The sequence below is a fragment of the Arachis ipaensis genome, chromosome B8 (genome assembly GCF_059453495.1).
Source record: "Arachis ipaensis isolate K30076 ecotype BB chromosome B8, ASM5945349v1, whole genome shotgun sequence".
Classification (NCBI taxonomy): domain Eukaryota; kingdom Viridiplantae; phylum Streptophyta; class Magnoliopsida; order Fabales; family Fabaceae; genus Arachis; species Arachis ipaensis.
The window spans coordinates 15,085,497-15,112,413 of record NC_142443.1 but is presented as its reverse complement, the minus strand read 5'-3'; the positions used below and the strand labels follow the sequence as shown (position 1 = coordinate 15,112,413).

Here is a 26,917-nt window from a genome sequence, read left to right as displayed (position 1 = left end):
AGCAGCAGAAGGCTGTGAACAAAGTTGCTGACCTGGAGAAGTCGTATAACGTGAGGATTGCTGAGTTGGAGAAAGCCGCTAAGGAGAAAGATGATGCTGTTATCAGTGCTGTGGCTAAGGCAAAGGAATTTGAAGAGGAGGTAACTTGCTTAAGAGATCAGATTCGTCTGTTGCAGGCTGAGGTTAAGGAGAATGATGTGGCTAAGGGTCGGCTTACTTCACGTGTTCATGAGTTGGAGGAGAATGGCATGGAGATGTTCTCTTATGGATTTGAACGAGCTGTAAGTCAGATTGCTGTATTGGCCCCAGAGTTTGACAGTGATCAGCTTGATATGACTAAGATAGTTGTTGGTGGAAAATTGGTTGTAGATGGCACTGTGGAGGAGCATGATGAGAACGCTCCTCCCTTTTAGTTTGTTTTGTTTATATTTTGGATATGTATGATTGACTCTTTACTTTTTTAGTTTTGTTGACCGAGGTTTGGTTTTCTTGTTTTGTTGATACTTTGAACTGTGTTTGCTTTGGCCGAGGTTAGGCCAGGTTGATGATATCACTTTGTTGTGATTTTTGTAGCGTGTGCTTTATTGCTTTCACATTTTGTTTAGAGCTGGATTTGTTTGAGAGAATCGTTCGATAATTTGAATATATTGGGCGTCCGGCCTCATTAAAACCCTTCCTTAGGCAAAACCCTCTTTGTTTTGGGAAAAAAGCTCTAAGCGGGAAAAAAGAGTACCTTCATCCGCTGATTGTACAACTTATGATCTATACATCTTTAATGATGAAACATTCCAGTTCCCTGACACTGGGTTGCCTTGTAATATTTGAAGTTGATAAGCCCCAATTCTGAGTACTTTTACTATTCGAAAAGGTCCTTCCCAGTTCGCGGCGAGCTTTCTGTGCGAAGGAGGTCGTCTCGCATCTTCGGTTCATCTGAGGACTAAATCGTCCTTAGAGAAAGCTCTTGGGACGACTTTGCTATTGTGTTTTCTTGCCACCAATTGCTTCATGGCTCTCTGTTTGATTGCCGCGATATCTCTATCTTCTTCGACGAGGTCAAGCTCGGCGTTTCTTATACAAGTGTTGTGTTGTTCGTCATATAGCTCGGTCATAATTGTGGGGGTTCCGACCTCTACTGGAATTAACGCCTCTGACCCATATACTAGTTTGAAGGGTGTTTCGCCCATGGTTGTTTGTATTGTTGTGTTGTAGCTCCACAATATTTCTGGGATCAGCTCGGCCCATTCTCCCTTTGCATTGTCAAGCTTTCTCTTTATTGCCTGCAATATAACTCGGTTAGCAGCTTCGGCCTGCCCATTGGTTTGGGGGTGTTCGACCGAGCTAAAATGGTGCTGTATATTAAAATTTTTTAGAAATGAACCGAGCTTATTATCGGTAAATTGTCTACCATTGTCTGATATTATTTCCTTTGGTATTCCAAATCGGCATATTATATTTTTTCATAAAAAGAAACTTACCTTTTCGGCTGTTATCTTTGCTAAGGGTTGTTACCTTTTCGGCTGTTATCTTTGCTAAGGGTTGTGCTTCTATCCATTTTGAGAAGTAGTCGATTGATACTAAAAGAAACTTTACCTGACCGGTGCTATTGGAAATGGGTCGAGGATATCAAGCCCCCATCTGTGAAAAGGCCAGCTTACCTCCATGCTGTGTAATACCTCGGCCGGCTTTGTAGAGATGGCTTCGTGCTTTTGGCATTTGTCACATGTCTTGACTTTTGTTATGCAATCTCTTTTCATGGTCGGCCAAAAGTATCCTGTTCGGACGATTTTTGCGGCTAGGGCTCATCCTCTGATGTGGTTTGCACATACGCCCTCATGTACTTCGTCCATTACCTCTCTTGCCTCATCCGTGTTTAGGCATTTTAGCAATAGTTGAGAGATGCTGCGTTTGTAAAGTTCTCCCGCTATGCTTGTATAGAGACTTGCTTTTCTTCTGAAATGTTGCGGGTTAAGCTCATCTTTGGGCACGGTACCTGTATTGATATACTCAAGAAAAGGTGTTCTCCAGTCATGGAGGTGGTTAATGCTTGTTATGGATAACAATTCAATGCTGGGTTTTTTAAGTGCCAGCTGTGATAATGCCGACGTTTGTGTGTCTGCCCTAGTGGCGGCAAGTTTTGATAGTATGTCGGCTCTAACATTCTTTTCTCTATGCACATGTAAAATGATAAATGAACTAAACTTTGAAATGAGATCCTTTGCTACGAGCCAATATCGCTCTAGCAAGGGATCTTTTACCTGATATTCTTCTCGGATTTGTTGAACCACCAAGAGGGAATCACAGTGTGCTGTCAGGCTTTATACCTGGAGGTTGAGGGCGAGCTTGAGTCCAGCTATGAGGGCCTCATACTCGGCCTGGTTGTTGCTTGCTAGGAAGTGGAACTGTAGTGATTGCTCGGCCACCACGTTGTCTCCTTCCTTCAAAATTATCCCAGCTCCGCTTCCTCCTCGGCTGGATGCTCCGTCAACGTGTAGCTCCCAGTACTTGTTGTGTTCATCCGAGGTTTGTTCCGATATGAAATCGGCGAGGATTTGTGCTCTTAATGCCGACCTTGGTTGAAATTGGATATCAAATTCTGAGAGCTCTATAGACCATTTAGTCAGTCATCCAGCTAGTTCTGGCTTTGTTAGTATTTGTCGTAATGGTTGGTTTGTCCGTACTATTATTGTGTGGCTCTGAAAGTAGTGTCTGAGTCTTCTTGCCGTTATTACAAGTGTTAAAGCTAGTTGTTCTATCTTCGGGTACCTTTGTTCCGTTGACTGCATGACTCTACTGACGAAGTATACCGGTTGTTGTGTTTTTCCTATCTCAATAACTAGAGCCGAGCTTATAGAATGATTAGAAATAGATAAATATAAGTATAAAGGTTTACCGACTTCTGGTCTTTGCAGCACTGGTGGTGATGACAAAATGGTTTTGAGCTCGGCAAACGCTTTCTCGCATTCCTCTGTCCATTGAAACTTTTTATTCTTTGTTATTGTTTGGAAAAAGTGGTATGATCGGCTTGATGCTGATGGTAGGAACCGAGATAGTGCTGCTACCCTTCCTGCCAGTTGTTGTACTTCTTTTATTGTTTTAGGGCTCGTCATGTTAAGTATTGCTTCGCATTTTTCAGGGTTCGCTTCGATTCCTCGTGAAGTTAGCATGAATCCGAGGAATTTTCCTCCTTGCACCCCAAAGGCACATTTCTCTGGGTTGAGTCTCATCTTGTATGCTCGTATCTATTCAAATATCTCTTTGAGGTCGTCGCAGTGTGACCTCTCCTGGGTGGTCTTGGCGACCATATCGTCGACATAGATTTCCATATTCCGACCTATTTGGTGATGGAACACCTTGTCCATCAGTCATTGGTAGGTTGCGCCTGCATTCTTTAGACCAAATGGCATTACTTTATAACAAAAATTTCCATGTTCAGTTATAAATTCTGTTTTGCTTTGGTCTTCTGGATGCATAAGTATCTGGTTGTAACCAGAGTATGCGTCCATGAAACTCAAGCTTTTGAAACCTGATGCACTGTCTACGAGTTTATCGATGCAAGGTAAAGGGTAGGCATCTTTAGGGCATGCCTTATTTAAATCTGTAAAGTTGACGCACATGCGCCATTTACCTGAGTTTTTCCTTACCATTACCATGTTCGAGAGCCATGTGGTGAATCTGATTTCTGTGATGAAGTTAGCTTTAAGAAGCTTTTTGGTTTCTTCTAGTGCTGCCTTTGATTTTTCTGCTCTGAGGATTCTTTTCTTCTGAGCTATAGGTCAGCTTGTTTTGTCAGTGGCGAGCTTATGGCAGATAATGTTTGGATCTATTCCTGGCATGTCTGCTGGAGTCCAGGCAAATAGGTCAGCGTTATCTTGTAATACTTTTATGAGCTCGGATCTTTCTTTTTCCTGTAGTGCTTGACCAATATATGTGACTTGTTCTGGTTTCGCCGTTAGCTGGACTTCCTGTAGTTCGTCTGCTGGTTGAGGCATTTCTTGGGTGTCCTCACGAGGGTCCAGCTCTGCTAGAGACAGTACCTCACTTGTGTTATGAATTGCTTTGACTTCTTGTTGGAACTCTATTCTTGGAGCCGACCTTTTTAGGCTTGCATTGTAGCATTGCCGAGCTTGTTGATGATCTGAGTGGAGTGTCGCTATCTCTCCATCCTGTGCCTGGAATTTGACACATAGATGAAAAGTTGAAACTACTGCCCTGAACATGTTCAGGGCAGGTCTTCCAAGGATAATATTATAAGGGCTAGGGCAATCAACTATAAGATATTGTATGTCAATGGTCCGTGACAATGGGTGGTTTCCCATCATTGTCCTCAACCATATGTAACCCTTGATTGGCACTCTTTCTCCAGAGAATCCGACTAATTCTCTGGAGGAAGGTTGTATGAGTTTTTCGGATATTTTCATTTTCAAAAAAGTAGTATAAAACAGAACATCGGCACTACTACATGGGTCGAGAAGGACTTTTCTTACCAATAAGTCACCTGTTTGGATAGAAATTACCACTGGATCGTCTGAGTGTGGTGCGGCCGAGCATATATCTCCCTGGTTGAAAGTGATTTCTAGGTCTGAGGCATCCTTGTTGCTACATGGTGTTGTTCCTTTTATTGCTAGCATTGAGCGGTAACTACACTTTCTTGCCGAAGTTGTTTCTCCTCCCCCGGCGAATCCTCCTGATATGGTGTTTATGACCCCCTTAGGTGGCGTGTTGTTTGACCATTTATTGGTTTCTTTGCTTCCTGGGGTCTGTTGGCGTTCTTCTCTATCGCCTTCTTTATGTTTTCTTCCTTCGATGTACTTGTCTAGGAGGCCTTGCCGGGCCAATCTTTTCAATAGGTCTTTGGCTATCACGCATTCATCGGTTGTGTGGCCGTACTTTTGGTGGAAGGCACAGTGCTTGCTCTTGTCGACGAATCTCTGATCTTGATAGCTCCCAGCTCTTGCTGGTGGTTTTATGATTTTAGCGTTGAATATTTCTTTGATTATTTTTTCCCTCTTTGTGTTGAACTTGGTGTAGTTGTCAAACTTTGGGGTTAGCCTGAAGGGCTTCCTGGGGTCTTTGACATTTGCAGACCTTGTGGCCCTGTCGTCTTCTCTCTTTGGTTGTTTTTTCTCCATTTTTTCAGCTTCACGGGGTTCTTCGATCTCCATCTGTCCTGCCGCCCTCTCTCGGAATTGTTCCAATGTCTTCGGCTTTGTTACCGCAATTGTTTCTCTGAATTTTTCAGGTCGGAGTTCGGCCTTTATGGCATGCAGGTGGACGGCGGGATCTAGATCGGGTATCTTCATTGTCGCTTCTGCAAATCTGGTCAGATAGTCTTTCAAACTTTCTTGGGGACCTTGGCGGATGGTGCCAAGGTAATCCGATCTGTGTACATATATCCTTGCTGCAGCAAAATAGTCTATGAAGGATTTTGCCAATTCCTCGAAAGAAGAGATTGATCCTACAGGTAGTTTTGAAAACCAAAGTAGAGCTGCGCCATCAAGGTAAGTAGGGAAAGCTCTGCAAAGAACAGGTTCGTTATTAGGGCCATTAAAGAACATCATAGATTGAAATTTCTTAATATGAGCCCGGGGGTCACCAATCCCCTTATACGGCTCGAGTGAGGAAGGTAATGTAAAGTGTTTTGGCATCTGGTAGTTTGTGATTTCCTCAGAGAACGGGTTGCCTAAGGTCAGCCTTTCCTTTGGAGGATTGACTCCCAAAAGGTCTACGCCTCCTTGGGCCGGGCCTTTGGAATTATCCTCTTTCTTACTGGCGTTGTTCTGGATTGACAACTCAGCGAGTCTCTTGACTTCTACTTGCAGCTCGGCCATCTGGGCCATGAGTTCGGCCTGAGTGGGTTGGTGAACTCCGTTATCGGCTATGCGCGAAGGTTTGAGAGATCCTGCGTAAAAGGAAAACACAAAGTACTATATGGTGAAAAGAGTGGGGTTAATATGATTTTCGGGCCCCACGGTGGGCGCCAAATGTTCCGTACTGGAAGAGCCGAGGTATACGATACCTAGCTGGCTGCTGGATTTGTGGAAGAGCTATAAGCCGTCCAGGAAGCAACGCTATAAAGGAACCTCGACACCTTGAAACACAGCGGCGGGAGCACCTGCAAAAAGCACTCTGACGCTCAAGTTAGAATAAGTATTATCTGAGTGAGAGAAGTAAACTAGAGTGAGTGATGTAACCTGTCTTTTTTAGGTTGTTTAGGTTTGATTTTAGAGATGAATGGAGTGCTATGTGCTGCTTGGTTTGTTCCGATATTAATGACTTGGATGATAAGTTCCGTTGTTGTTGGTAACAGCTAGGGGATAGTACTTGACTCATGTGTATTTTTGGTCAAGTGATTGTTTCAGTTTTAATTATTTATTTTCGGGATTTATGGTCGATTTGTTGTTGTTGATGCTAATCCCGAGTTTAGCGGGATACATGTCATGAACGAATAATCATTTAAAAACTAATTTAATTATTTTACTCAATTAAAATAATAAACACATTTTATAAAAATTACAAAATTAATATTAATTAATTATTTATTTTACTACTTTACCAACTTCTCATATCCAAATTGGACTGGCTAATTTTCCGACGGTTCGAAGCCTTTTCGGTTCACCACTTTTTCAACAGTTTTTTTTTTTTTGAAACAAAGGAAGCTCAACACATTAAAGTGGAGCAAATAAAAGAAAAAAGAAGACACATAACTAGCTACCAACAAATAAACCAACCCCTACTATCCCCAGTACTCTCATCCTCCCCCAGGATCACCACCACTCCATTCCGTGTAGCTCATCAACGTCCTTGTGTGTATGACCTCCAGGCTTGCTCTTGCATTCTTGAAGATTCGTGCATTCCGTTCCAACCAGATGTTCCAAATCACTGCAAAGAACACTGACATCCACATCTTCTTCCGTTCCACTTTTTCAACAGTTTTGCGGCAGTTTGCCTCCTTCGGTCCGTTCCGCCTGCGTTTCCTTCTCTCTATATATATTGCATCTTGTATGATATTCGGAGGACAATCTCCATATGTACTAAACCATTTCCTTAGTCTCGTGTTCTAACACCCATCATCTTCCCATTCTTTTTCCCAAGCCCTCCCGTTGTTGCCACTGTTCATTCTGGTAGTGCACAAACAAAGAATTTGCTATTTCTGAGAGCATTAATTGAGTTGATTTATGTGAATTTTGAGGCGAGCATAGCTGCAAAGTGTCTTGAAAGAAATGAAGCCAGACGAGACGGCATCAGCTTCTGGTTATGCGAGTTGGTCATGGACGGTGGTGTGCCTTTTCATATCAGGTATAGTTGTTGGTTCATTCATAGCAGGCATGTTACTCAATTGGAAACCCTTACTCAGCAGCAAGTTCTGGGCTCTACTTGGTTACCAAGATGAGGCGTTGGTTATCACCGAGGGAAGTTCGTCTTCCCCGCGGGGTTACAAATATGATGTGTTTCTGAGTTTCAGAGGTTCTGATACCCGCCGTAGTTTTGTTGATTATCTTTACCGACGTCTCTTGGAAGAAGGTATTTTGGCCTTCAAAGACGAGAAGGAATTAAACAGAGGAGAAATCATTTCATCAAAGCTCCTGCAAACAATTAAAGATTCACGGATTTCTATCGTTGTGTTCTCAAGGGGTTACGCTCGCTCAAAGTGGTGTTTGGACGAACTGGTTGCTATAGTTGATTGTCACAAAGAGATGAAGCAGGAACTTCTCCCAGTTTTCTATGATGTCGATCCACGTGACGTTCGATATCAAACTGGGCCATACGAGGATGCCTTTGACTCGCATAGGGAGAGATTCAGAGAAGAGCCTGACAAGATCTACAAATGGAAGAGTGCTATGACGTATTTGTCCAATATTAGTGGTTTGATTTTAAGAGATCAGTATGTATATAAACATTGTCTTCCCTTTCTCTTTCCATTTGAGACGGATTAGTGGTATTTTCCTTTAATTTCTGCTCCTCTCCTCTTGCAGAGCAACAACTGAAGGGATTGACAAAATGATTGAGGCGGTGTTGGACAGACTGGTTTATAAATTCCAAAGTTCAAGGTTTGCTGATAAAAATCCAGAATCCCCTCAAGGAAGACCATCATCGCAGGAAGTCAACAAGTATGACGTGTTTCTCAGTCTCAGACGCGCCCACACTCCTCACACATTTATTGACCATCTTTACCAATATCTCAACAAGAGAGGATTTTCCACCTTCAGAAGTGACGAGGTGATGTCAGAGTCACAGCTCCGGCAAGCACTTAAAAATTCAAAGATTCTTATCATTGTCTTCACAAGTGATTATGCTGACTCAAGATTCTGTTTGGACGAAATGGCTACTATAGTTGATTGTCACCGGGAACTAAAACAAACTATCATCCCAGTTTTCTGTGGTGTGGATCCTAGTGATGTTCGAAGACAAGCGGGTCCATACCAGAAAGCCTTTATTTCGTATACAGAGGAATTCAAGCAAGATCCTCTCAAGGTTCAACAATGGAGGGAAGCTTTCAAGTATATCACTGATCTACGTGGTGTTGTTCTAAGAGATGGGTACGTATCTAAGGCATAGTTTACGGAATCTTGATTATTTCCAGGCAGATCATAAGTCATAACTTGTGCAAACCACTAATCAGGTGGATTTTGCATTCTAGTTTCATCATATTAAGTTAAACTATTTTACAAATCATGTTGTAAAAATATACGTTTGGCTTCTTATTTTTTAATCTTTTCCCTTTCAGGCCAGAGACTGAAGCGATTGGAAATATCATTCAGACAGTGGAACAGTTATTCCCTAAATTCCCAAGGCCTAGTAGCCATAGTCAAGGTTGGATACAATCCCGTTTAGACGGGCTAGAGAAGCTTTTGAAATTAGAGGATGATTGTATTTTAGTGGTTGGAATTTGGGGCATGGGTGGATCTGGAAAGACAACCCATGCTTTAGCTTTGTATAACAGAATCTTTGAGAAATTTGAGGGTGCTTGTTTCATTCAGGACGTAAGCCAGGTTTACAGAGTTGGTGGTGCAACTGCTTTGCAGAAACAAATACTCTGTGAATCTTTAAATGTAGAACTTTCAGATATCTACAATCCTTTAGAAATATCTGACCTCTTAAGAAAGCTATATCGGAAAAAGATCCTTATAGTCCTTGATGGTGTTGATGAGCTACGCCAGTTGGACTTATTGGCTATAAATCGCAACATGCTTGGGAAGGGAAGTAGGATTATCATAACCACTAGGAATAGGCATATTTTGGATGCATATAAAGTAGATTTTATTCACGAGATTTCACTGTTGAATAATGATGAAGCTCGTGAACTGTTCCTGAGTGCTTGTGGTATTGTGGATGATCAGGACTATACTAGGTTGATTCCTAGAGTGCTAGAATATGCTCATGGTCTTCCGTTGGCAATCAAAGTACTGGGTTCTTTTTTGCAATACCGTGATGTAACCTTCTGGGAAGATACCTTGGATAGACTGAGAAGAGAGCCATCTTTTGAAATCATGAAGACTCTTCAAACAAGTTTTGATGGATTAGACGATGAAGACAGAGAAATCTTTTTGCACATTGCTTGTTTCTTTCATGGGAAGAAGGTAGATTTTGTAAAGGAAGTTCTAAGTTGTTGTGGATTTTTGGTTGAAATAGGGATTCAAACTTTGTTGGACAAATCACTCATCACTATCCAAAATGAGGAAATTCATATGCACGATCTGTTGCAAGATTTGGGAAAGAAAATTGTCCATGAAGAATATCCAAATAATCCAGGATTGCGGAGTAGATTGTGGCTTTACGAGGACTTTAGTTTTGTCTTGAAGTCAAACACGGTAACGATTCCTCTTGCGAATTTAGATTCCCTGGCTTTTTTGTGTCATTGGAAAACTTGGTTCCTATTTGTGGATAATTTTATGAATATAACTGATTCAAGTACTTCCATTAGTATGCTTTTTTTTTATAATTATTTTATTTAGTAATATTTTTCTGCTCGTTTTTCAGGCAACAAGCAAGGTTAAAGATATAGTTCTATATGAGGATGCCTCCATCTCTGAATATGAAGATTTGAACATTGAAGGATTGTCAAAAATTAGAAATCTTGAACTGCTCATATTATATGATCTGCATTTTTCAGGAAGACTTACTTCTCTTCCCAATGAATTACGGTATCTTTTTTGGCATGGATATCCTTTCTATTCTTTGCCTTCATTAGAACCGTATAATCGTCTTGTTGGATTGAATTTGCCTAACAGCAACATCGAACGCCCATGGTATGGCTGCAAGGTAGTTTAATATCTTCCTCATTCTTTTTATTTTCTTTTTTCTTTTCTTTTCTTTAATTAAAGAAACAGTGGAAAGAATAATCATCTTTAAAAGAGGCATAAAGAGTTTAAAGAGAGTAAACAAAATTGAAATATTTTAGAAGATATAACTTGGATGTTTAGATAGGTAAGAGACCACATTAAGCCATATGGGATTATTAATGAGTACTTTACCCTCAGAGGTGTGGACTTGTGGTAGCGCCAATTGTTAAACAATAGTAAAATCATACCTGAGATGATAAAGACATGTTTGGAGAAGGACTAAAGACTTAAATTAGGTGAGTTGATCAAATGGAGAGTATGCTTACAACTAGAAAGAGGTAGAAACTATCCAAGACTAGCTATGGATAAAACGTTAAAGTGGGTTGAAATATAAATGATTTTAAATTGGATATCAAATATGATACATAATAGAGCATCATGGCATTATTTGATCCATGTTCTCTTACTACACCTAATGTAAATTAATGATATTGTTCATTAATGCTTTAGTGATAATATAAAAACAATGTTGATAATGTGTCAGAAGTAAAACTATTTTGTCATAATATTGTTTCTATTATATAATGAGAAAGTGTTTTTATATCTTCTGCACAGATGTTTAATATTTCACATTTTATAATTCTAATTTTCTTTTCCTGCTTGGTATCAAAGTTAAGAGATTTAATATATCATAATGACATGTTGGTATCTAATGATTCTTTTCACAGGACTTCCCACATTTGGAAAGGGTGGATTTGAGTTACTCAAAATACCTCAGGGAGACACCAAATTTTGAAGGGAGCCCAAGACTTAAGCGTCTAGATTTCACAGGATGCAGAGAGCTAATGGAAGTCCATCCATCTATCGGACATCTTAAAGAACTTGCTTACTTGAGTTTCCGTGACTGTGATATGTTGGTCACCCTCAATCTTGATCATAAATGCAAATTAAGTTCTTTGAAGGTTCTTGACCTCTATAGTTGCAGACATCTTGAGAACACACCAGATTTTACAGGACTACCCAATGTTGAGCACATTGATCTTGGAAAATGTGAAAGTTTATCCACTGTTCATCATTCTATTGGGAATCTTGAAAAGCTTAAGTTCTTAAATGTGCCAGCCGACATAGATCTTCCTAAGTTAGGTGGTGTCAGAATTATTCGAACTCCATAAGTTCCTAGTCGCGTAGAAAAAGTACTGTCTTCCTGGTAGATATACCACTGAGAGGCTTTCCAGGCTAACGTATCAAAAAGTGATGTGTTATTGTGTGCTTACAAGATTGCATAAGCCCTCATTTGGTCTTAATTTGATTGCAACTGGATCATGACAAGGCACTTGAATCATCGAATGCATGGTGAGCAAGAATAGTTGAGGTGCATACTCTCTGCCTTTCTCCTCTTATCACAATTTCTTTATTATATTTTGTCTGTTTATACCTTTGCAAGTCGCAGGTATATCACTTCCATTGTGGTTGAGTTTTGACATTGCAGTTCCTTTTGTGAGTGAAATTCCAGCTCAGTGTTTCAAATTGAGTTGAACTCTCATTTCTGGAAGTAGTGAGTATGTAGAAATAGAAAAAATGTTTCGATATTCCACCTTGATTAGTGTTTTAGTGTTTTATCTTTCCCAGTCAATTTCTTTTGCGAGAGTACTTCAGAACTATGAGTAGTTTCAAACTCTAGACTCCAAAGTTTGATGGTGAAATTATTATGTCCTATCAAAGATTTGTTAAGATAACATATTCCAAGGGCAATAGCCTAATAACCATTTGTCAGCATCCACACAGAAATTTGAAGAGGAAGAGCTTAATGAGTATCTGATGGCGGGAACTTGGGATTCAATAGAGAGAGAAACAGATGAAGAACCAACACAAATCTTGCCACTTTTAACAAAAAATCGTTTTATAAAGAGGTCAGTCAACAATTATGACAATTATTTTTATTCCCCCCATTTCAAAGTATAAATCATTTTGGTTTTTCAGGTTCATCAGAAGATGTTTAAGGGAAAAAACTCAAACACTCTACGCACACAAGTTCTCAGTGCCGCGAGAGCTTCCCTGCTCTCCCTTGACTTTGGGTGTGTCGATGGAAGGTAGTAAGTGATTGGTGAATAGTGCTTCGGTTTGAGCTTCCAAGAGATGTGAAAGGGAAAGAGGGAACAGAGGAGTGAAGTGTGGTGCTTTACTTGCACACAACTCACACCCAATCATGCTACACTGCCCTATGAATTAAGGCTCTTTTAACCATACAGGGAATCCACTCTGGTGTGGCTCCCTTCTTGGAACATGATCCATTACTCTGTATTAAGAGTTCTTATTATAGCTGTTATTCTTGAAGGATATTCCCCCTTGTTTGTGTTTTGTACTCTCTAGAATCTCTTTTGGCAACATGACTAGAAAGAATGGAATTTTAGGGACAGGAATTTGTTTTGAGAACACTTTTTGTATACGTACTAGATTATTTCTGAATTTGTAATTTCGATTTAAATATCTTTTTTAAACCTTTAAATTAAATTAATGTCTGTAGTCACCAAAAAAAAATGTCTGTTAAACTTACCTAGATATACAAGTAACATCACTTTTTATATTAAAAAATAGAGAAAATTTCACTCTCATCCCTTGCAAGATGCTAAAATGACACCCCATCCCCTGTATTTTATAAATGAACATTCCTCTCCCTTCTAATTTTTAAAAAACATTCTTTTTAATTTATTTTAAATTTTTTGTGTCAACTAATATTAATTTTATCCATTTTTTAAGAAAAAATAAATTATTTTTTGAAAAAATATCTATTAGAAAAAAATTTATTTTTTATCATTAAATTTTTCTTACCAAAATAGTCTTTAATAAATTATTTTTTTATTGATTAAATTGTATTTTTACCAAAATACTTTTAAAAAAATTAATAATTAAATTATTTTTTTCTAAGATATCTACTCTTCAATAATTTTTTAATTATTAAATTGTGATTTTACTAAAATTTTTGTTAATAATTATTTTTATATTTTATTATTAATATATATTATTTTAACATTAAATAAAAAATCTTACACTGTTAATATGTATAACAATTAATATATATTGATATTGAAAAATAATCTTATTAAAATTTTTTATTTAATGTTAAAATAATATATATAGATATCGAAAAATTAATAGTAAAATATAAAAAAATTGTTAACGAAAATTTTGGTAAAATTATAATTTAATAATTAAAAAATTCTTGAAGGGTATTTTTAAAAAATAATATAATTATTAAATTTTTTTAAAAATATAATTTAATAAATAAAAGAATAATTTATTAAAGGGTATTTTGGTAAGTAAAATTTAATGATAAAAACTAAAATTTTTGTTAATGGGTATTTTTTAAAAATAATTTATTTTTTCTTAAAAAATGGATAAAGTTAACATTAGTTAACACAAAAAGTTTAAAATGAATTAAAGAAGAGGTTTTTTAAAAGTTAGAAAGGAGAAAAATGTACATTTATAAAATAGAGGGAATGTGAGTGTTATTTTAGCATCTCGCAGAAGAGGGGAGTGAAATTCTCTCTAAAAAATATAAAAGAAATTTTAGTGGATATGTTTACTCTTTTTATTTTAGGATTTAGCTAGGATATATGATAAGGTTACTAATTAGAAAAGTTTTTGTAAAAAATTGATAAAATAATCCTTTAATCTCATCTTTGAATTATGATAGTGAATCTTACAAAAAAAAAATAAATAAAATAAAAGTTATGAATTCAAAAGTGAGTAAATTACTTTATGAATCTGTTCACTTTAAAAGATTTTTTTTCTCGACTACTTTTATCAATGACAATCAAGTCCCGTGAGAAAATAAGTGGTTAATCAATTTTAAATTAAGATAACGTCGTTCACATAAAAGTTAAAAATTTAGTTATGATTAATCATTCACTTTATTACTTTATTAATCTTGTCACTTTAGATGATGTTTTTCCTATCAATGAAATATCCAATAATTGATAATGAATTAATGATACATATCAAACGTAGCACAAACAAGAAGAAAAAAATCACAATAAATTAGTAATGCTAAATTGCCAATGAAATCCTAATTGTTGGCAAAAAAATAAGATGTTTGCTACGGTATGTTGATAAATTAATACGTACCGATACGTTTAAGATATGGATAAATAACAATAAGACATGTTTACACGTCAGTATTTAATTTTTTCTTTTTTAAATATATAGTATATCACCACTTTTATTAAAATACCCTTTTAATTAAATAAAAATAAAAAATATTTATTTATTTAATTTTATAAAAAGACTTAAACATCCTTTCTCTATTTAATTAGACAAAAATACCCTTTTAAATTAATCAAATTTTAGAATTCAATTAATTCTAATTTTATAAATTTAAATAATTAAAATAACAAAATAAAAGTATATTAAAAAAAACAAAAAATAAAAATTATTCTTCATCTACCTTAAACATATTAAAAAAAACAAAGAACCAAAATTGTTCTTCATCACGCCTCTGAAGGTTTAACCTTCTTCATCTTCTTCTCTCCTCTTCCTATCCTCTCTCTCTCTACTTGATCTCTCTCAAACCCTAGCTCGTCCGCCTACTTCTCCTTCTCCGCCTCTGTCACAGGATGAGGTCGTCACCAAGCAGAGGAACAAAGATGAGGTTCGAACCATGTTTGAGAGCTACCGTCGCATCAAGCTCTTCTTGTCAAAGAAGCAAGGTGACTGTGTGAACGAGTAGAGACTCTAGTGAGACCGAGAGAGACTCTAGTGGCAATGAGAGAGAAGAGAGGGTTTGAATATCAGAATTGGGAATGAGAGAGACATTCGATGGGAGTGTGCTGGTGAAAAACCCAGAAAGATGAAGACATGAAGCTCTGTTCTTTTATTTTTTTTTCTCAATTTTTCAGATGATTTTTTTTTGGGTATGAACAATTAGAGATGAGGTTTGCGTGAGAACCCAGCAAACAAAGAACAAAGTGATTTTGTTTAGTACTTTTTAAATTTATTTAATTTTTTTGGTATGAATAATTGATTAGGATTTATAAAGAGACAAATGATTTTGTTAAATGTATTTTTGTTTTTGTTTTTTAGATTATTTAAATTTTAAAATTATAAAATTAAACAATTTAATTAATCTAAAAGAGTAATTTTTGTCTAATATATACAAAAAAGAGTATTTAAGTCTTTTTATAAAATTAAATAAATAAAATATTTATTTAATTAAAAGGGTATTTTAATAAAAATGGTGATATAATATATATTTAAAAAAGAAAAAACTAAATACTGATGTTAAAAATAAATTCTACGTAGCTTATTATTACTTGTCCATATTTTAAATGTATCGATACGTATGAATTTATCATCGTACTGTAGCAAACACTAAAAAATAATGGAAAGAAAAGAATGGAATTCCCGATCCTTTTGATAAGGCAGAAGGTAGAACATATTCAAGCTACCCAAATCTGCAACAGTGAAGCATTGTTTTCCAAGTTTTACTTCTTCAAATGTGCAAGGGGTAGCAGATCTATAAAACGATGCAACTATTGAAGTGACCTTAAATTATGTACCAAACAACGATAAGCATCTGGGTAAAGAAGAATAATTAAGTAGGAGAAGAGAATTTACTTATTTACCTGTAATCCTTTTAAGGATAGTTTACCTCGGAGATAAATCACTCATGTAAGAGCAATCACTTTCCTCATCAAAGGCTACCTGCAATGCTTTGCCTTTCATTTTCATGCTTTCCTCTTCCTCCGAGGAAGAATGGCCGTTCACAACTTGCTCTTCCTCTATGGAAGAATGACCAAGATTGTAAAGATTAATTTCCTTGGCCTTAGCATCCAGATTCTCCTTTTCCTCTTCATCAGTTACATTCCAATTGTAGGGTAGCTGGATTTTAGGCCCTAATCTATTATAGCCCTCATTCTCATGCTCATCCATAGTATAGAAACAATTATGGGGAAGACAGATTATCGGATCAGAGATTTCTTGTATACCACGACGAAACCAAGGATCATAACCTTTACAATCCATTTCACGGAATTCTCTCCTTATCAACACTATATCTTCCATGCATACCATGCGTAGGCCCCATTCCTTCACCTGTAAGCCCGGGCATGCTTTAAACGTGATACAGGTTCCTGTTTTCACAAAATGGCAGTGTGCACGAGAGATATAGATTATCCAGCAATATTTTGATATTGGACCAACATGCTCCTTCTCCATGTCTAAACAAGCCGGCAAGTCAAAGCATTCTTCTGTGTTTTCACTTTCAAATGAAAGATACAAAGGGCGTGGCAGCTTTGAGGAGGAGCCAGGATTTGCTCGACTATTTTTGTTCACCTCAAATGTTACACAAAAGGCAAAACCAAGCCAATCATTTACATCAGTGTCAATGCTTAATATCCTTATTATTGAGCCACCTACAAATCGATGATGGAAAAACCATTTTGGAATTTCAATACCCATAAAAGGTACTATAATGTCAAAACCACATCGAAAATGACCGGGTTCCTGCAATCGAAAGAAAGAAATTCAAGCATAGATGTGTAAACTAAGAGATTGTAGTAGGATAATAAAAAGTAAAACAATTAGAATAGTCCTCACCTTAACAAGTCTTGCTAACCATGAAATTGCAACTAACATCCAGTGGCATTTCATAACCCTACTGCAGTTGAAAATATATAATCCCGATCTATGATTACGAGATTCTGATACTTTCTTAAAATACCTTCCCCCTGATGAAGCACTCTTAAATGGAAGATCATGCAATTCAACAAGCTCATGGCAACCTGACAAGTTTAAATATGCCAGGCAGGAAAGGCTCTTGATGGTTTCGGGTAAAGATTGAATTCTGCTTCCTTGAAGATTTAGTCTTTCTAAGCACTTTAGCGCTCCAATAGCATCGGGAATTACTTTTATCTTGCTGGATCCAAGATCCAAAAATATCAAATATCTTAGATAGGGGGATAACATGCTTATTTGTCTTAGCGGAAGATTCATCAGTTGGAAGCAGTCATGTAAATCTAGATTTTGAAGACATGTCAAATTGTTGACACTGGCAGGTAGCTGGACAAGATTTATGCACCCTCTCAAACTGAAGAACTTCAGCATTACAAGAGCCCCAATAGATTCATGAACTGCGGATAAACTTATACATTTTTCAAGGTCAAGGTACTCCAGATTTGACAGCCCTGTAAAATCTGGGGTGTTCTCTAGTTTTGTGCAGCCAGAGAGGTGTAGAACTTTCAAAGAATATAACTTATATTCAGTGTTGAGATCAATGCTGACCAAATTGCTACAATTACGCAAACTGAGGTAAGCAAGTTGAGTAAGAAGTCCAATTGAGGGGTGAACCTGTGATAGATTTGTGCATCCTGAAAGATCCAGCCACTTAAGGTTTGGGATCCATTCAAAATTTGGCGTCTTCACGAGATCTTTCGAGTTGCTCAAATCCATCTTTTTCAAACATGGGAAACTCTGTGAACAGAGATTTTCTACCAACATGTCAGCTTGTACTAAAGGTTGCATTCCTTTGAAAGTAACCATAACAAATTAAGTATAAAAAAACAGAGAAAAAGAGGAATAAAATTATTATTTTTTATTTCTTTAACCAAAAAGGGAAGATTTATAATTCAAATACCTTTGGGCTTTCCCATAGTAGTTTGATGTTGCTATCACGCAAATTTAGTTCAACAAGACTATGTGGGTCAAAATTTACTGGTAGAGAAGAGAAAGGATAGCCATGCCATGAAATATATTGCAAGTTGTCAGAAAGAAAATAAAGACTTCCTGAAAAATTCTTGTGATGTAATATGAGTAACTTAAGACCCATCATTTTTGATAATCCTTCAATCCTCAGCTGACTATATTTGGAAACATCCTCTTTCTGATCCAAAACTATGGCTTTAACACTATAAGATCCCTGAAAAATACAAGGTATCCACGTGTTCAATAATAAAGGAAACAAGATAATCATGGAATGCTGGAATGTTATTCTGCAAGAAGGTATAATTCATTACCGTTGCTGAAGTCAATACACGGTAGAAATCGTGATAAAGCCACAACCTACTCCATGATCCTGGTTCTTCTGGAGATTTTTCCCGAACAATTTTCTTCCCCAATTCTTGTAACATTTCATGCATATGAATCTCTTGATTTCTAATGGTTACGAGTGATTTCTCCATAATAGTTGGAATTCCAATATGAGGATGTAATCCACAACTATCTAGAATTTGTTTTACATAATCTTCTCTCTCTCCATGAAAGAAACAAGCAATGTGTAGAAATATTTCTTTCTCATATAATTCCAATCCTTCAAAGCTTATCTGAAGCACGTCCATAATATTTTTGTTTGGAATTTTCCTCATTCTTTTCAAGGCATCAGTCCACTGGGTAACATCTCGGGAATGCAACAACGAACCCACTATTTTGACAGCTAATGGAAGATTTTGAGCATATTCCAGTATTTTAGGAATTAGATGCATGTATTTGCTACTGCTAGAACCATCATCACCCAATGCTTTTCTTAAAAGAAGTTCACGAGCTTCATCATCATCCAACAGTGCAACCTTATCAACTTCATCTGCTCCATAAACTTTTAGAATATGCTCATTCCTAGTGACTATGATAATTCTACTTCCTCTCCCAAGTGAATTAGGACTTATAGCCAATTCCTCCAATTGCTGCAGTTCATCAACATTGTCAAGAACTATAAGGACCTTTATGCAAGACAGCCTATTTCTTAAAATGCCAGATATCTCAAAGTGACCAAACATCTCTAGATTTTGTTCATCTAGAGCTTGATTAAGAATTTGCTTTTGAATAATAACAGCACCTCCATTTCTATAACTTTGGCTTACATTCTCAATAAAACAACAACCATCGAATTGGTAAGAGATTTTGTCATATAAGACCTTGGCATGAGTTGTTTTTCCTATACCACCCATGCCACAAATTCCGATAACCAGTGGATTATCATCTTTTGAGCTTAATTTTAGAAGCCCTTCTAATCTTTCTACCCGGGGCTGTATCCCGACCAGATCATCATCAAACCCTGAGAATCTGTGGTTCAATGTTTTCACTACCTTTTGAATAATTTCTTTAATTTCTGTATACTCTGGCCTGATACAAAGAACAACATGAAAGCAAGATTATATCATATAAAAATTTTGATCAGGGTGTGCAGTTAATCTAAGTTTAAATTGTTGATTAGCATGAATCATGACTAGAACTATTGAACAGGACTCCCCAAATTTTATAGAAAACAAGAGAAGAATTTTATATGTACGTACTTGTTTCTGACATCCCAACCAACCGAATTGGCCAAGCTCGTCATAGCGCTTTTCCACCTCGCAACCCGGTCAAGATTGTATTTCAATGCATGCGGCAAAAATGCAGATTCATACGCTCCACTCTGATTTCGAACATGAGAAGGATCTACATCATAGAAAATGGAGAAAACTTTCTGTCCCAATTCCTTCTTGCATTCAGATATTGTAGCCATTTCCTCCAAACACCATGCAGAACCAGCATAATCTTTCGAGAACACGACGATTGAAACCCTTGAATCTCGAATTGCTTGAATGAGCTGCGACGAAATTGGTTCTCCCTTGTCGAGCCTCTTGTCATCCATAAAGGTGAAGATACCTTTCCTGATGAGATTATTGTAAAGATGATCAACGAAAGTGTTGCGAGTATCAGTGCCTCTGAAACTGAGAAACACGTCATACTTGAAGACAGGACGAGATGAAGGTGCTGCAGTTTCGATGACGTTAGCAGAAGTAGAAGCGAGGTGTGGATGGCCCAACGGGCTTGAATCTGAAGGTTTAGGAAAGCCCAGTAGGGCCCTGAATTTCCGCCTAAGTGAGGATTTCTTAGACTTATTGCCAGATTTGTCTGAAGAACTGGCAGAGAGTAGCGTGCTGTCATCCTTTGAACTCATTTTGCTTTTTGGTTTTTGCTGAACTCACTCTCAATCAAGAACTAGAAGATTTGGAAGCAAAGTGGAATAACCGCCTCGGCTATTTCCGTTCAGAAGCTACTTTAGTTGACTTTTTGACTTGACTTGGGGGTCAACTAAACGCGTACTGCAAGAACCAAGAAGCTGATGAGAGTGAGCAAACAGGGAAAGTATAAGTGTATAACGGTTTTTCTTGATCAAGTGCAAGTGAAAATCGGGTAATAAATTACAACCAATTTACAAAAGAAAAAATTCTAGTGAACAATTAGTTCTTTTTAACCGTTACTAGTAGCATTTGTTGTTTTGATCGTTGTAAATTGCAATAGAATACAATTGAACTAAGTAAAATAGGTAAACTAAAAACAAAAGTAAATAATGGCATACACGTACCTTGTTACAAAAATTCATGGATGATCAGACTATGGAAATACAGAGTTTTGGAAGATGACCATGAAAATATTTATACAAACCTACCAAGCTAAATAGTGCAACCCTTGATGAGTTTCAATTCTGAAAAACAAAGAATGCCACCCAACATGAAATTAAGATAGTGGAAGATCACAAATAATGTAAGATACAAAATCAATAAAAATTAAATCTCAGCTTTCTTACTTTACTAACATTTTCACTTTAGAGAATATTTTTCATCGGGTTCAATCATCGACATGCAAACCCATGCACCATGCCAGCTGAAAAGCTGAGATCGTTCTTTTTCTAACAGATGGAATTGCACCCTTCTGCATAAAATCATAATAAAAAGATTTTGTGAAATGCAAGTGTGGACGAAACAACCACAGACAACAAAAATATGCTTTGAAACTGCTACATTTATAGTCAAAGGTTCCAAAAGTTCGTGTGATGGGAGACAGATAATTTTCTTTGGCCTTGGCCTGTATATCCTCATACTCCTCTTGATCAGTAATCAACCAATAATAGGGAAGTTGGATGTTGGGTCCTGATTCCTACTCTTTTATGCACGTAGATAAACGAAAGAGATGCTCTGAGGTGTCAATCTTGTGCATGTCCATGTCCAAACCAAGTGGCAGGTTGAAGGTTTCTTCTGCCTCTTCAGTTTTAAAGGAAAGATAGAAGGGATGCTGCAAAGTTAATGGAGCTTTTGCCTTTGCCTTAAAGGATGCGCAAAAGGCAAAGCCAATCCAGTTGCCATTCACATTGGACTCTGCTACCCTTATTATCGAATCACCTTTATATTGATGACTGAATCATTCTGGAAAGACACTACCTGGAACAACAATGTCAAAGCCGCATTGGAAGTGACTGGGAAAATAGGGAGAGGGACAAGTATATAAATGTATGTTAGAGGTAGAGAAAAATGTCGGAAAATATCAGAGAACCAAAATTTCTGCTAGAATTTTATTATGAAAATGAGATGCCGTTGTCCCTATTCATTATGTTGTATTGGTTAGTGTGTTAGAACTTAGAACTTAGAACAGAAACATCAGGGATTTCATGTAAGCTGCAAAAGCCTAGGTCCAGAGACATCAAAGATTTAGATAGGATCTTATTCATATACTTTTGTATTCTTGGCAACAAGTTCAACTTCATGAGTTTTATGCTCCCGCTTAACTGCAGAGTTGTAAGAGATTCCTTTATCATTAATGCTTTTGGGCGTCTCAACAAGATTCGTACAGCCTCTCAAACTCAAGAACCTAAGCCTTGGGAGATCTCCAATAGACTCAGAACCGTTGATGAACTCGTGCACTGTTTAAGATAAAGGTATTGAAGATTTGATAGCCCTGTTATGATTACTCTACTTGCACAAAGTGACTTTATAACCAACTCCTCTAGTTCTTCTAATTGATTGACATTGTCAAAAATCATAAAAACTTTTAAATTATACAGCCTATTTGTTACAATCCCGGATATCTCAAAAGAACTGTACATCTCTAGTTTTCCTCTGCTAGAGTTTGGGAAAGAATTTGCTTTTGAATTGCCATAGCACCACCATCTTGATTTAATTTGCTTATGTTTTCAATAAAATAATAACGTTCAAACTGATAAAAAATTCTGTCATACAAGACAGTAACAAGAGTTGTTTTGAACTGCCATAGCACCACCATCTTGATTTTGTATCTTACATTATGTGTGATCTTCCACCAAATTCCTAAAACTCTGAAACCACATCCTTGTCGGCGCTTAACTCTAGAAGTTCTTCTTATTCTTCTACACGTCTTTGTATCCCGATTAAGTCATCTACAGACCCTGAGAACTTATGAGTTATGTTGCAATTCTTTTATAGTGTTTGCTATGGTGTCTAAAAAGTATGGCCTAATTACTAAAATAGGTAAAATAATTAATTTTTAATTTAAAAGTATAAAAGTTAAAAAATTTTAAATATTAAAGTTACTATAAAAAATAATTTAGGCAAAAGTTAGACACCAAACAAAATGCACTATAGAATTGGTCTTCTTTTATTACCTTCTGAACAATATCTTTCATTCACCAAATTCTTTCCTGAAATAGAGTGGGAAAACATTATCACTAAATTATCACCCAAGCAAATGAGAAAATGGATACTCTGTTGCAAGTCTTCCATAGGATCTGGCGTTGGGAGGAGTCGGAATGCTGTAACACTCGAAGAACATGGTTGGAGTGCTATGGAATCCCTTTACATGCATGGTCGACGGACACGTTTAAACAAATAGGAGAGCAGTGGGACGACGTGCTACAGTGTGATGTGACGATAGGGGAAGGAGCTTCGTTTACAGCGGGAAGGATTCAAGTTGAGATGGGGGTGTTTGATGTGATTCGCGAGTGGGTGCAAATTGCTGTTGGGAATGCTGTGTTTGGGGTTTTTGTGAAGAAGGTAGGCTCCCAGGTTGGTGGGGCGGACAGTGGGGAGAGGAGCTGCGCTGTCTGTGATGAGAATGTAGGTTCTGACGCCGCTGGCAAGGTCCTGACGAAGGGGGCGGAAAGTTGGGATCCGGCGGCCGAACTGGTTGACGGTAGACCTATGGAGGCTGTGCACGGGGAGGACAGAATAGTAATTAATGATGTGTTTTTGAATGATGTTAACGTTGATTATTTGAATTTCAAAAAGGATATGTATGTACCAGAATCAGTTAGTGGTACCAAGGACGGTAGGGAAGCGGATTCTCAGGGATTTTAGGTGATTAATGAGGGGGAGTCGGAAAACACGGTCACGCAGGTGTGTGGAACGGGGGGAGGAGGGGTTCATGCAGTGTGTGCTAGTCCATATGGTATGTATAATGTGGGCCGTCAGGTGTGTTATCAGGCTGGGAGGTGTGAGGGGTACGTGTTGGGCTTGCCTTCAATTGGCCTAACAGCAAATCAGGAAGGATGTGGGCTGCAGCACGCTTATGAAGAGCACCTAGTGATTGGGGCAAATGTTGGGCTAGGCCAGGGTTGTTTACTGGCTGCAAAGGTTCATGGACCTCTCTCCATGGGAGGCACGGGTGGGTCGGGTGGACTGAGGGTCCGGAGAGCTCCACGAGCGCTGAGTGCAACGGCGCCTTGGGAGGGTATGTGAGGCGGGCAAGGGTACCCAGAGGTGGCTGCTACTGCGGCGGGAGGGGCGGCGCGCAGTGCTTCGCGATCGCTGGTGGCGGGGACCCAGGAAGTGAAGGGAGCAGAACCGTTGGCGGAGGCGGTGGTTGAGCGTGAGTGTGGAAGGGTGTCGCAGGGGGAGACGACCGCGGGAGAGGTAGTACTCCGGCGGGAATAGGTGGCGCAGGACGGGGGAAGGGCGGACAGGCTCCACGATGTTAGGTCCCACGAGAGCCTGGGACGGCAAACTGGGAAGGGTAGAACCTCGGTAGAAAATGGCAAATCAGAGGGGGGCATACCGGCTGTGGTTGACGGGGGTGGTCCCCTGGGGGGAGGAGCAGGGTCTCAACCAGAAACTGGTTGTCATTCAGAGGGCGAGGAGTACAAGGGGACGCAGGAAGAGCAGATCCAGGAAATCAAGCAACCTGGGCACTGGCTATGGAACCGGGGGCGGTGTTATACGATGAGGAAGAAGATATTATGGGATTTTGCAAGCACAAAATGAAGAAATAGCGGCGAAGAGAAGACTGGCGAAGAAGAAGGAAAAGGCGAGAAGGAATTGGCCAAAAAATCAAAGTAAGGTGAGTAAAAATTTGTTTAAATGATTGTGATATGTTGGAACATTAGGGGGTTGAAGGGGGACGGAAAATTGAGCATGGTGAAATCTTTGAAGAATAAATATAACTTGAACATGTTAGGACTGCTTGAAACAAAACAAGAAGTGCTTACTAAATATGATGTTGCAAGGCTTTAGGGAATTAGTACTGCTGGGTGGGAGTTTGTGAAATCTGTCGGGATGGCGAGGGGTCTGTTATTGATTTGGGATGATGGTGTGTTTCAAATACATCACAGATATAAAGGTGAGCGGTGACTGTGCGTTGAAGGAGTATTAACAAGGACCAACTTCCGTTGTGCTTTTTGTTTGGTGTATGGGACGCATGGGAGGGAGGCGAAGTGGGGGGTGTAGGAAGAACTGAGCTATGTGGCGGGGTTGTGTCAGGTTCCTTTCTGCTTTTTAGGGGACTTTAATAAAATTTTATACGTTGAGGATCGCAAAGGAGTTACTAGCTTGTCGGCATCATCGGAAGAGTTTAAGGGCTGGGTGCATGACATGTAGTTGATAGATTTGCCTCTTACTGATAGAAAGTATACATGGTTTAGGGGTCGATCTTGTAGTCGGATTGATAGGGTGCTGGTTAATATTGAATGGACTGAGAAGTTTTCGGATATTCGACTAAAAGGTGGCCCAAGGGGGTTGTCCGATCATTGCCCGTTGATCTTGGAAGTTACAAGAATAGGAGGGGGCCCTAGGCCATTCAGAAGTCTGGATTCCTGGTTTACGCACGAGGAATTTCTGAGAATGGTGAAGAATGAATGGAGAAGCCTCGGAGAAGCACAGTTCACGTGTAAACTGAGGGCTTTAACAGTATCACTGTGGCAATGGCACAAGGATAACTTCCGAGACATGGATAAGAGACTCATGAGGTTTGAGGAGGAGATCACCAGGCTGGACAATTTAGTTAGTGATGGGATATATGATGGTACAACGGAGGCTAGAAGGAAGGCGCTGGTAAGCTTTTGTGCAAAATGGTACAATAGAAAGAAAATCCACTGGAAACAGATGTCTTGGTCCAAGAATGCTGCAAACATGGATAAGAATACCAGATACTTTCATAACATTGCCTCGGCCAGAAGACGGAATAACAGGATTGATGCCCTGATGATACATGGAAGACTTGTGCAAAATCAGGTGAGAATAAAAGGTGCGATTAGAGGGTTCTACAAGGAGTTATATAGAGAGAGGAATATGCTCCGAGGATTGGAGTTAGGGATGGCTTAGTGAAGCATATACCGAGGGATGAGGTTGAAGCACTGGAAGTGATGCCATCGGAGGAGGAAATCAAGGAGGCCGTGTGGGACTGCGAATCATCGAAGGCCCCGGAGAGTGATGGGTATAACATGAACTTCATAAAGAGATGCTGGGAGGACATTGGGCCGGAATTTATTGCAGCGGTACAGCTGGTACTAAGGTTCTTTCATAGTGCTAAGATGCCAGCGGATGTAAATGTAACGTGGGTGACACTAGCCTCGAAGTTTGAAGGTGCAAAGGAGGTGAAGGATTTTCGACCGATTAGTATGGTGGGGTGTGTGTATAAAGTTATTTCGAAGGTGTTGGTGAGAAGAATGCGATATGTGATGCCAGGGTTGGTCGAGGAGACTCAGACTGCATTTGTAAAGGGTAGAAAAATTCATGATAGAGCACTCATAGCCTGCGAGACGGTTCATTGGCTGAAGACTCGGAAAAAGAAAGCGGCTATTATCAAACTGGATTTTCAAAAAGCCTATGACAGAATAAGGTGGAGTTTTGTTGATATTGTGCTCCAGAAAATGGGCTTCGGCCAAAGATGGAGGAATTGGGTGAAGGAGTGTGTTACTACGGCTACCATGGCAGTCCTGGTAAATGGGTCACCATCCAAGCCATTCAAGATGGAGAGGGGACTAAGACAAGGGCACCCACTTTCTCCACTTCTGTTCGTACTAGTTGTCGATGTTTTGCATAGGATGTTGGGGAAAGCCATCAGGAACGGGCGCATTGCTCCGCTGCTGGTAGGGGGAGATCATATTCAACTGTCGCACTTACAATTTGCGGATGACACCATTTTGTTCTGCCCGCCGGTGACTGAAACAATTGTAAACTATAAGAGATTGTTGTGGTGTTTTGAGTTGATGTCTGGGCTGAGCATCAATTTTGATAAATCGAATATGATATCGGTGAACTGTGAGCAAGGATGGATTGATCATGCGTGTGGGCTACTGGGATGCCAGCAAGCCGCTCTACCGGTAAGATACTTGGGGATTTCTCTAGGAGCGAACCCGCGCCTGGTGAAGACTTGGAAACCAATCATCGATAAGGTGGAACAGAAGCTTAGCCTATGAAAAGCTAAGGTTTTGAATAAATCAGGTAAGCTTGTCCTTATCAAATCGGAATAGCCTCCCCATATATTACCTAAGTCTGTACAAGATGCCGAAGGCGGTGGCGGACAAGCTGATTGCTTTACAAAGGAACTTTATATGGTGCAAGGAGACTGGTAACTATGGTATACCTTTGGAAGTGGGAGCTAGTCCAAGCTCCGAAAAAGGCTGGGGGCTTGGGGTTGGT

General features: G+C 38.7%; 4 protein-coding genes across 9 annotated transcripts; 2 read left to right on the top strand and 2 right to left on the bottom strand.

The window, feature by feature from the left end:
• Window positions 1–926: 926 nt before the first annotated feature.
• LOC107610542 (uncharacterized) lies at window positions 927–3,224 on the bottom strand. The gene is made up of 3 exons (XM_016312587.1): window positions 2,891–3,224; window positions 2,322–2,602; window positions 927–1,349 (listed from the first exon to the last, which is right to left on the bottom strand). Exons 1-3 carry the CDS (start codon window positions 3,222–3,224, stop codon window positions 927–929), a joined length of 1,038 nt encoding a protein of 345 aa, XP_016168073.1.
• Window positions 3,225–6,663: 3,439 nt separating this feature from the next.
• On the top strand, window positions 6,664–12,765 carry LOC107613257 (disease resistance protein RUN1). Of its 6 annotated transcripts, none has more exons than XM_088496697.1 (8): window positions 6,671–7,882; window positions 7,974–8,537; window positions 8,726–9,809; window positions 9,979–10,260; window positions 11,009–11,652; window positions 11,770–11,835; window positions 12,066–12,190; window positions 12,261–12,765. In XM_088496697.1, the coding sequence occupies exons 1-5, from the start codon at window positions 7,221–7,223 to the stop codon at window positions 11,450–11,452; spliced, it is 3,036 nt and encodes a 1,011-aa protein (XP_088352823.1). In that variant the 5' UTR covers window positions 6,671–7,220; the 3' UTR covers window positions 11,453–11,652; window positions 11,770–11,835; window positions 12,066–12,190; window positions 12,261–12,765. The 6 variants fall into 6 exon arrangements, with proteins under 6 accessions (XP_088352824.1, XP_020964571.1, XP_088352823.1 ...); XM_088496696.1 differs by having other exon boundaries at window positions 12,055–12,190; XM_088496698.1 differs by lacking the exon at window positions 11,770–11,835 and having other exon boundaries at window positions 6,664–7,882; window positions 9,979–10,247.
• Window positions 12,766–14,585: 1,820 nt separating this feature from the next.
• On the bottom strand, window positions 14,586–20,470 carry LOC148547279 (TMV resistance protein N-like). Its single transcript, XM_088496693.1, has 5 exons — window positions 19,562–20,470; window positions 18,290–19,391; window positions 17,911–18,192; window positions 16,875–17,747; window positions 14,586–16,781 (listed from the first exon to the last, which is right to left on the bottom strand). The coding sequence occupies exons 1-5, from the start codon at window positions 20,209–20,211 to the stop codon at window positions 15,924–15,926; spliced, it is 3,765 nt and encodes a 1,254-aa protein (XP_088352819.1). The 5' UTR covers window positions 20,212–20,470; the 3' UTR covers window positions 14,586–15,923.
• Window positions 20,471–24,553: 4,083 nt separating this feature from the next.
• Window positions 24,554–25,597, top strand: LOC148547278 (uncharacterized). Its single transcript, XM_088495370.1, has 2 exons — window positions 24,554–24,624; window positions 24,901–25,597. Exons 1-2 carry the CDS (start codon window positions 24,554–24,556, stop codon window positions 25,595–25,597), a joined length of 768 nt encoding a protein of 255 aa, XP_088351496.1.
• The last annotated feature ends 1,320 nt before the right edge of the window (window positions 25,598–26,917 follow it).